At 37.5% G+C, this 11422-nt stretch overlaps 1 protein-coding gene across 1 annotated transcript; it reads left to right on the top strand.

Moving 5' to 3' along the window:
- Positions 1–7473: 7473 nt before the first annotated feature.
- LOC131038872 (receptor protein kinase TMK1) lies at positions 7474–8762 on the top strand. Its single transcript, XM_057971427.2, has one exon. The coding sequence runs from the start codon at positions 7563–7565 to the stop codon at positions 7929–7931; it is 369 nt and encodes a 122-aa protein (XP_057827410.1). The 5' UTR covers positions 7474–7562; the 3' UTR covers positions 7932–8762.
- Positions 8763–11422: the final 2660 nt, after the last annotated feature.

Genomic DNA, 11422 nt, shown 5'->3' with positions numbered 1-11422 from the left:
CCTAAACGCCCCTTATTTGAGCTCTTTTCAAATTAAGAATTTTTAATAAATAGAAGATTCCTTATCGGGTGAGCAGACTTGAGCAGGAATTGTATTTAGTATTTTGTGTTTTTTGTGTTGTTTCCATTTTGGAGTCAGCCTTGCCTAAATCCACCTCAACTTCTATAAATAAATGATGTTTTGTCGAAGGTGAGGGAGTTTTGAAAGTTGAATGTGAAGCCTTAGTGCACGAGTAGAGACCTGGGACGCTACCCTTAGGGATCAAGCAAGGTGGGACGATCCCCCCTACCCTTGCTGTTCTTTTGACAAGCATACACAGTCTGAATCTGATTTGCAGGAGAATTTACAATGCTGTGAGAGAAGACATGTCTGCATGTTATTATTTTCATCTATCTCAGTAAGATAGGATATAATTGAGATGGACAAACCCAAGGTTTTGTAATGATGTTTTCAGATTTGCTTAATTCAATGAAATGCTAGTTATTGTTGGTGCGCTGCATATTTTGTGATTGGTTTTAGAACAGCTTGATTTGTCTAGAGTGTTAGTTACCTGCCTTGATTCAATTAAAGGATAACATTAAACATACTGGGAAATCATTTTCTGATTTTTTTGTTTTATATAAGTGGCATATTTCAGTGAGGTGCTGCTAGTGCATTTCATGATTGAAATTTGGATACTAGAAAAAGTTCATCAGCATTTTCTTACAGACCTAGTTAAGGATTCCTTGTTGAAAATAGGATTTAAAAACAGTTTTCTGTGCCATGTCAAATTATTATCAAACTACTATTGGCAAGCTTTATTGGGTAGGTTTGGTCATTGTAATATCAGCCTATTTTGGTTGAATTCATTGCAGAGTTAAGTTAGCATAAATATTGGACTCATGTACCATTCATGGATCTTCGAACCCTGGTGCCACAATGAAACAATAGAGGGTAGGCTAACAACATATTTGGTCTACTTGAAGGAGCATGGCTGCCTCAAAGTAGTCTGCTCATAAGTTCATCCAATAAACCCTGAATGCATTGCTACCTCTAGTTTCAAATCTAATGCAATTTGCATGCATCAATATTGTTTTTCTGTGCAGGCTCCAATAACAATTGCTGCTCATGTCTGGTCTGTATATTCTGACAAGAGGATTGATTGAAAGCAAATTTGAACCCAATTGCTATCTAGATTAAGCTAGAATCACCTTGGGTCAACCCAGATTTGGTCAGATTCCTATTAGATTACTTCAAATGCCTATTTGTACCATATGCATAGCTCTTCAAATTTCTGGTATTGTTTATACTTATGGCTAAGAAGTTATGGGGGTAGGGCAAGGTCAGCTGTATGTTTTCCTCATTCATTTGCATTAAGTGAATTTGGCATGATATTTGTGGTTCTATAAGTTACCAAATATGCATTATTTGGTTATGTTACAGGATGCAGGCCATGCTATTCACCTGGAAATAGATGTAACTCGAAACTCTTCATGTTGATTACCAACAAAAGTGTTGTAATGGAATGATGAAAATGCCATATAGGCATTATGTGTATATTTTTTCATTTTTCAGAGTTTTCCTCCGAATCCTATGGTAATCAGTTGCTGCTTGTCATTGTACCCAGCATAAGACTCTAAGCAACAGTACAGGCCCATAGCAGTATAATTTTTGGGAGGTCAGCATAGTCTGCTAATACTACACAGCTTTGATTTTGAATGTAGGAGAGGAGAGCTGAAAGTATTAAAGCTTTTTATCATTTCTTATAAATGACAAAGAAGGCCATGATAAAGATATGTATGGGCTTAATGGTTAATGCATTCCTGCTCAAGCACCATGGCGCAGGGAAAAGATCAACCTGTGCAGTGTATCAACCCATCCTTTGTTCACCACTTGGAAATAGTGTCATGGATAACTCACTTTTCAAGGGAGTCCTATGGTCAGTGCCCTTTTATGATCATTCTCACTGAACAAAGAAGTGGCTTACTAGAAGTTTCCATAATCATCAAGATGCTAATTTCTAAATAAGAATTTTAGTTTTCCTTTGAGATGTGCTTATATGTTGAAAGTGGTACTGTGCCTTAATTGGCACGGGGCTTAACTTATCTTCATTAATTCTAATTTCCCCATCTCCCAAGCCCTTATGCTTTCCAATTCCACACCCAAGGAAACTAGGGGCAACATGGAGGCAACTTACGAGAAGATTTTGACAAATCAGATACGTTAGGAGTAGGACAGCACATAAGCAAGCTCTAATTCAATGCTTAGACACAAAGGCAAAAAATTCTAGATAGCAGAACGTACAAATGTTGTAGTGGACCTATATGAAAGCTACAAAGCGGATAACAGTATTAGCTTTTGTTATCAGGTACACTCAATTCCTTGGACATACTTGGACTGGATCAGTCTGGGTTCGGATCTGTTGGTGTCTGCATTAGAATAAAATACCCCAAGGATACACCATCCTCTATTGAAAAACCACCGCTTATGCTAAGATTGCGAGAAGATCATATGGCGATTCCAAGGTCTATATGTGCGAACAAGCGACTTTAGTGGGATAGCTTCTTGGGTAGTGTATGCTGAAAATCTCAATGGGGACTTACACTTGGCCTGTTCAATTCACAATGGAGATTTAGACAATGAAGCTCTATCATCTGGGACTTGGATCTTGGACCTCAAGAAAACTGAAAAGGAGATAAGGGTTCAAAAATTCTAATCTACTCCTAAGAATTCAAGAGACGGTAAAGACTGGGTGAAACTAATAACAACACTTTGTTTCGCCACATTTAGGACAACTACGCAAAGCATGTGCAATCTTCTAAGGTTGTGCTCAAGATTTTCACACTTATGAATAATACCAACAATTGAACAATATTACTCAAAGTAAAAGTTAAGCATCCACATCAAAGCTCAGGCTAACTTTACCCATTGAATGAAAATCATCCATCCAACAAAAGTATGAGCAAAAAGTTTCACCAATCTAAACTATCAAATCCTTCATTCATCTAACATACATGAAATAAAATCTAAGCTATGATGAGGGATAAGAACCATGCCAACTCCAAAATAAGAGAGGTAATCACCATCAATTCGAACAATGCATTACTTATTACTTTGGCAGTTGTAAGCAACAATTACGCATCTCAACATGTTTTGCAACATGCTCCCATGATTTACAAATGAGGGGTTGAGCTCAATTTATAGGCTCCCCAATTACAATTCAATGGCTAGGATTTTATTTTCAATCAACGGTCGAGATTAAGACAACCTAGAGTTTCCTAAAATAAAATCGATATCCTGTGCTTGCAAGACAAATGGCACAAGGTGCTATTTTTAGGATTGCACCTCCTTCTCCTGTTGAGAGGCAAAATGTTCAATGAACCTGGACATGCTAAATTGGAACAATTGAATGTCATCGAATTCTCCAATTTGTGCTAAGAAATTGTTGAAGTATGAAATTTTGTTTGGAATACTCTTCTTGCCACCATTTGATCTTGATTGTTGAATGTCCTTGACTCTTTAGGAGATGAAATCCTTCAAGAAGTCTGGAATTTCTTTCTATATTTTGCCAAGTCCGAAGACTTTCTTTCTTGATTTTTGAAAGCTCTTTCAATTGTCTTGAATTTGGACAAGAATGCCACTGTGCCTTCGCCACAATGGAGGAAGTTTGGAACTTTCTCTGTGTAGTATTTCCCATACTTAGCCAAATTTTGGCTAGTCAATTTTATTTTGTGACACCTTCATGTGGATCCTCCAGTTCCTAGCCAAGATTTTGACCATTTCTATGCTCGGACACACTTTGCCTGTTGATTTGCCTTTGATTCTGGAATTGGCTTGTGTTGAGTAGAACAAACTCCGCCATTGAACAAGAATTTTATTCATTTTCTTCTTAATTTTCCCCTTTGTCCTTCTTCTTTCTTCCTGTTTCTTCTCCAACATTCTTTTGGTTGTGGAAAATTCCACACAGCCATTTTTTTGAAAATTTCTCTGTGTTGCATTCTTTTTGGAAAATATTCCAAGTGTCGAGCTTTATTTTTCAACCCATTCAATTAATTAACCCTTGATTTTGTGTGTTTCTTGGTCGAAATTGTTTCTCCTCTAGCCATTTTCTTCCTTTGCCATGGCAAGTTGATTGTCTTCGTGTCTTACACACAGGTCATGGGCGAATTTTCATTTGGCTTAGGCACCTTCACATATTCCATTTATGCCTAGTCAACTTGAAAGTTCTAATGTCTTATTTTGCTTGGCAAACCTCGTGCAATTCATCTTGGACAACTTGTGTTTTGATCAATTTACCTTGGCAATTTTTTTTTTGTCTTTTATCATATGCCAAACCCCCACTTTTCCTTGCCTAGGCAGACTTTGTCTTTGTTTGGACAATTTTCTTTTCAAATTTATCTTTGCCAACCTCCTCCCATCATGGGTGGACTTTGAAAGCTCTTTGCCATGTGCTTTGGCGGACTTGGAAGAAGTCTTGCCAACTTGTTTTAATGTGTTTTGTTCTTTGGACAAGGCTTTTGCTTAATTTGATTTCATCTTTTAAACCTTTGCTAACTTTCTTTTCTATGTTTTCCTTCTTATGCTTTTTCCAGTTGGGCAGAGTTTGTAGATCTTTAGGCATGCTAAGGCGGGCTTGATGGACAGCTTGTTTGTCTTGATGGTTTCCTTGCCAAGGCGGACTTGGCACATGCTTGGATAGGGTGGAGTTTGAAGATGCTTTGCCATTTTATCTACTTCTTCCTTGGTGGACTTTGCTCAAGTGTGGACATCTCCTTGGGCGGACTTGGAAGACATCATCCCGACTTGTTTGCTCTGCTAGATGGCGGACTTTGGAGTTGCTTAGACAATTCTTTTCATTTTTTCTTTCCAAACAATTCTCTTTGGCGAATTTTGATAGGCTTGTTTTATTCCTTCTCCATGGCGGACTTAGAAGAGTCTTAGCCAACTTTGTTTTCTTTATGTCTAAGCCCAACCTCCAACTATAACATCTTTCCAACCTTGGGCTGACTTTGAAAATCATTGGACATGTTCTTCTTGGCGGACTTGGCATGCTTTATGCCAACTTGATGAAGGTGGAGTTGGAAGGTGTCTTGACAACCTTGTTTTAATCTGTATCTTCCATGTCTTGGCGAACTTGAAGGATAGCTTGCTAGGGCAGACTTTGATCATGTGTTGACACTGCTTTGCTTGTGTGTTATTCTTCCTCCTAAGTTATCCTTCCCCTTTGTCTTGGCGGATTTGAAGGATAGCTTGCTAGGGCGGACTGTGATGAAGCTTGGACATGTTTCCTTGGACAGCCATGGGCGAATTTTGCTCTTGATTTCAGTTTTCCTTCCAAACACATTTATTTGGGGTGCTATGTCCATATATGATCTGCCATGGCTGAAATTGATTCATCTGGAACAAAACCCTAGGTTCTTGCTTTTTTGACTTGAAGACATGATTTTTCAATTCTGAGGACATGGGTACTGATCATATGACTTGAGGAATGCTTTTTTGGAACAAAACCCTAATTAGGGTTTCCATCTTGCTTTTTACCCTTAGAGACCAAATTTTTCAATTCTGAGAACATGGGGATCAAAACCCTAATCTCGAAAAAAAGCAGAAAAATCATACCCTTGCTTTTTGTACTTAGAGGCAATTTTTTTTCGAATCTGAAGACATGGGTACTGATAATATGGCTAAAAGAACAAAACCCTAATCGCAGAAAAAAAACAAAAATTTCAAAGCTCTGCTTTTTATATCTAGAGACAAGATTTTCAAATTTTGAGAACATGGGCAGAGATGAAAAGACCTGAGAAACAAAACCCATATGCCACTTTCAAAAAAGCGAAAAAAAACAAAAATTCCTAAAAATAGAAAGTTGTTAGAAATGACCCAAAGCAATTGCGATCCTCATCCTTCAGACCTTCTAAGCACTTTGACAACATTCATACATGACTATGAGCATGATTTCTCAACTTGACTTGGGATGAATTCTCAAAAACTCTAACTCCTCATTGTAAAAAGACTGGTGATTAGCAGTTGCGATGCCAAAGCAAAACCCTAAAAAGCAAAAACAGGGGGTCCCCATTTGCAATGGGGCGATGTGTGAAATAGGTCACAATAGGATCCCAGCCTGGTTGCACACAGGGTGTGCTTTGGTCTTGTGTATTTAGCTTAAGTAAATCTCAGATGTACCTTGGCCAAATACGCAGGCTTGAGATGTGCCCTGTGTACCTAGGTGAGCCTGGGCAACTCTATTTCCTCCTAAATATGCTGAGAGGCATATTATGGTGGCATATTGACTGAAGCATCCTTTGTCAATAAGAATTCCACTGATTTAATTTGAAATCATAGCTGGCAGTCATGCTGGAAATGGCAATGGTTGCAGTTACGTGGGAAATGGCAATGGATGGAATTTAGTGGAAGATTGTAAGGCGTGAGTCTGAACAGTTTCTCTTTTGTTAACAGTTATTAATATGGCAATGTATCGTATCCACCTTATTCACAGCACTCCTCCCAAGGCAATGGTGGATCTCATAAGCTCCCTCCAGTGCTTGGAGCTTAACAATGGAGGAGGGATGCCTTCAAACCTGCGACATTGCTATGCTTACAGTGCCCCTCCACTCCTACGAAGTCCAGAATAGATAACAAGGTGAACCTCTGGCAAGCGGAATCCATAGAATGGGTTGGGGAGCCAATGCAAGGGTGGAGTCTAGGCATGATCTGTGAGCAAAGATCTACAGCAGGCTGAACAGGGAGATTTTTAACTTTATGCTTCTAAAATGACCCGTCTGATATTTTTGAGATTATTGATTTGATTTGTTCAAGAACAATCTTGAACCAATTTCATGGAAGAAATGGCTCAGCATAGCTTTGGATGTTGCAAGGGGAATGTAGTATCTGCATAGCTTAGCCTATAGAAGCTTTATTTATAGAGACCTTAAGCCATTTAATATACTTATTGGGGATGATTTTCATGCTAAGGTTTCTGATTTTGGATTGGTGAAGTTGGCACCAGAGGGAAAGTACTCTGTTGAGACAAGATTAGCAGGCACTTTTGGATAATCAGTGCCTGAATATGCAGGTATTTCTTTAGCTTCCTTTCTCACCTCAAAGTATATGGTCACTTACTTCCACAGAAAAAAACTGTATTAGTTCTTTTGGGAATTTATGTGGCCTTTAGATGAACTCTTGCAGGATATACAGGGAAATTGTTTTGGCATGATTTTTTCAATAATCGGGAAATAATGTAATAATGAGATTCTTGTGCAGTACATAGATTTTTCCACTAGGTAAGTTGGAATTGTCTGGTATAGAATGACCTTGCAGAGGTCAGGAATTTTGCCTAGATTCAGAAGTTGGTAATGGCTTTTGAATTTTGTTCAGTCTATAACTTGTATTGATTCTAATGTTTTGTAATCCTTTTTGCTTTGGGTTAGTTACTGGGCGAATAACCACAAAAGCAGATGTGTTCAGTTTTGGTGTTGTGTTAATAGAGCTTATAACGGAAGTGTTGTGTTAATGGAGCTTATAACAGAAAGGCCCTAGACGAAAATGAGCCCAAAGAGAGCATTCATTTGGTATCACGGTTCCACCGAATGAACTCAAACAAGGAATCATTCTTGAAGGCAATAGATCGAGTTCTGGAAGTGACAGATGAAACTTTTGAAAGCATTTGCACTGTTGCAGAACTAGCAGGTCATTGTACTGCGAGAGAGTACTATCAACGTCCTGATATGGTCAATGCTGTCAATGTTTTGGCATCTTTGGTTGAGAAATGGAAGCCAACAGATCTAGAGAATGATGAATATGGGGGAATTGATTTTGACATTACCTTTCCTCAGGCTTTAAAGAAATGGCAAGAATTTGAAGGTACAAGTATGAGTGGAACAGATGATAGAAAGGGCAGTCTTCCAACAAGGCCAACTGGATTTGCCGAATCTTTCACATCTGCTGATGGATGCTAAAAATAATTGCAGGAGTTTGAAACTAAACAGTCCAGAAGTATTTAGAAAGCATTTACAGGATGATACGTCTTCTGTTAATCTTAGCATTATAGAAACAGTTTTATCTATGTTGGTGGTGATTTGCATATATCTTTCTGGCATTTTGTTTTTTTAAATGAATAATTCAAGTTAAGGATGCTATTTCTAGGGGTAAACTCCTATCATGAATTTTGTTTCCGTGGATGTTGCTTTCATGCAATTCATGGCCAGGTAAAATAATTACCTTGGTCTTAGACCCTCGAGATCAAGCGGTTTTCTACAGAAGGGGAGTTGGATTCAAAGCACCGTTTTTGCTAGGTCTTGATGTCAGGGAGGAGTAGACAGTAAAGTATTTATTGAGTTTTCTATAGAAGAATTTTTGTAATTTTTATCTATTATTTGACAAGCTCATTTTCATTGCCTATAAATGTGAGTACTGTGTACCCAAATCCTTCAAAATAAATATTAATTTGGTATATGGATAGAAACTCTGTTAGCAAACACTGGCATGGAGTTGCAAATGGCCAGAGGCTTGTTTTTTTTATATTGTTTGGACTCATGAGCAGAAGGCTATGTTGTAGTGTTGATAAATTCAGTTCAGCCAGCTTAAAGAGAATAATTTTGCAGAAGTGGTGCATTTTTTTTTCTCCTTTCCTTATCCTGACAGAGGGAGGTCCATTCTACTGCACTGCATTTCACTTGTTCCAGGTGCCTCGAGGTTGTATATATATATATACAGAAACTGCTTGAGTTTAGCTTTAAATTGAATGCTCGCATTTCTTTAGTAGCAAAGGATACACCATTAGGATGTGCGAATTCTTTACTGAACTGAATAAATTATTTTGATTTCTTAAACAATGAAGTAAAGCTAATTTCTGCACTCTAAACGAAATCCTAAGTATTGTTTAGTGCTCGTTCTGTTCTTCAAGGCCTATTTAAGCTGACACAATCTACAAAGGGTATAGAAGTTATGCAGTCGGGATAAATAAGCATTAAAATTAGTTAACTTTATTATGTACATGAGGCATTCCCATATTTGTTAGATTTAGTTTGTTTTACTTTTGATCAAATTTGAAAGCTCCATTCAAAATAAGTTTAAGTCATGGTGTCAATTTGAATTTATAAATTAATCTAAATGTCTTAATTTTTTTAAAATCCACTTACCTTGAAAGTTATGTATGATTGTGTTGGAATAAGTTGAAATTTATTGAGATTTATTGTGAACTTTTCCCAAAGAAAGGAATTGTATAGGGTCCAATTGTTCATATGATAGTTGTGATTATGCATATTAGTATCAGAATAATGTTAATATTTTCATTTCACATATTAATTAAAATATTATCAAGTATGTGACATGTAATACACTTTAGAACTTGTAATTCTCAAGTAAAAAGGTTAGATGTATTTATATTATTAACTAGCAATTGCACCTTGGTGTGCAATGGGTACACCGAAGAGGAGTGGAAGGTCAATTAGGAAAAAAGTTGGTTTACTTTTCACATACATCTGTACAATTCATGAGATCAATTGCTCGGCCTTTTAGCAAATGATGTTGTTTGTTCAATGAAGGTCTCAATGGAGAAGTGATAGCTTCAATCAACTATGCATCCACTTATAGGGATCCAAACAAGAATGAAACAAAACCTCTAAATTAGAAAGAAAAGCAAACTCCATTACTAATAGGGCCATGTAATGATTGCAATAGGAAGAAAAATGGAGACATAGGGATAGAGAGAGAGAGAGAGAGAGAGAGAGAGAGAGAGAGAGAGAGAGAGAGGGGGGGGGGAGTGGTGTAAGGAGATGGATGTAGTGAGGATGATAGAGATGGAGATGAAGGAGAGGGACATGGAGAGGAGAGGGAGAGATAAATAGAGAGATGAGAGATGGATAGGTAGAGATGGAAGAGATAAATATAGGTATAGGAAATGATAGATAAAGAGAGGTAGAGGGTTATATATTGGGATATATAGAGATGTAGAGATAATGTGATAGAGATATAGGGAGAGATGGAAGAATAAATATGGAGAGATAGAGATAGAGAAGCAAAGAAATGTAGGATATGGAGGTCTAGGAAGAGGGAGATAGATGGATGGATAAAGAGAGAGATATGTGTGTAGAAATAGAGGGGGGGAGAGAGAGAGGGAGAGAGAGATTGCGAGAGAAACAAATAGAGAGAAGTAGAGATAGAGAGAGGGAAAGAAAGATGGGGGGAGAGGGTGAGAGAAATAGGGGGAGATAGAGTGGTAGAGAGAAAGAGGGAGAGATAAAGATATATGGGAAGAGAAACAGATATATATATATATATATATATATATATATATATATATATATATATATATATATATATATATATATATATATATATATATATATATATGGGAAGAGAAAGGGAGAGAGAGGTAGATATAAAGAGTTAGGTAGAGGGATATGAGGGAGTAAGGGAGGGAGAGATAGGGAGAGATAGAAGGGGGAAATATAGAGAGGGAGGGAAATTGAGAGAGATAGGTAGATGAGGGATTTGTTATTATATTTATCTTAGTTGCTCTCAAAAATTGGAAAATTTACATAATATACAATATGTGGAAAACAATGTATATAATGTAAATAATGGCATACTAAGATAAATATACATTATTTTAGGCATAATAAATACAAACAACAACCAAACGACAGAGCCTCAACCAATCCCTATCTTAACAATAAAAAACATAAACCACCTGCTACTATAGAAAATCACAAGATTGATGGCAATCCCTTCCATATAGCATCCAAAAGAGTATATATATATATATATAAAGAAACTAACATTAAACCCACTATCCCTAGTAGTAAGCATATTGTTCATATTGCAGTAACTGAAGAAAATAAAAAGTCTTAACAAGCTGCACAGGGTTGAAGATAAAATTAAACATAACCAGGATCCAACTGATCATGTATCGAAACTTTAAACAAAAAAGGAAAAAAACACACATTAATCATTTTTTTCTAGCCCCCATGTGCTGGGAAAGTAGCAGACCGGTCCAATCATCGGCTAGGAATTCAAATAGATCCTTCGTGGTTCTCTTAGTCCTGATGCAGAAGGTACATAGTAGTGGCCGAGGAATGCATGACCTTCAGGGCAAATTTCACAATTTTGTTGACATGGGTATCTAGAGAGTCAAGCTTCATTTTCACACTGTTCATATCCTTGGAAATAGCTTTACAACTCGCACATTGAACATCCTCCTCCTTTTCACCTCCATCAACAACAGTCTGAACGCCCTTAGACTTCCTCCCATCCTCCTCAGAGATAACTTTGTCATGGGGGGGGGGAGTGGCATATAAGGGGGAGGTGTTCTTATTTTCTTCCTGCAAGGTCCTAGAGTCAGGAGCATTGGTATCCAGCTTAGAAGACTCTGAAGCCTCCATGGCCTCCATGTTATCCTCAGCCTTATCACTGACCTCCTTCTGTTAGGATTAATGATAGTCCAAAA

Source organism: Cryptomeria japonica, chromosome 9, assembly GCF_030272615.1.
Source record: "Cryptomeria japonica chromosome 9, Sugi_1.0, whole genome shotgun sequence".
In the NCBI taxonomy this organism is placed as follows: domain Eukaryota; kingdom Viridiplantae; phylum Streptophyta; class Pinopsida; order Cupressales; family Cupressaceae; genus Cryptomeria; species Cryptomeria japonica.
Note: the sequence above shows the minus strand (reverse complement) of the source record. Positions and strands in the feature narration are given on the sequence as shown.

Bases quoted from the DNA above. Each gene is read 5' to 3' on its own strand.
- LOC131038872 (XM_057971427.2), top strand. From the start codon at position 7,563: ATGAACTCAAACAAGGAATCATTCTTGAAGGCAATAGATCGAGTTCTG.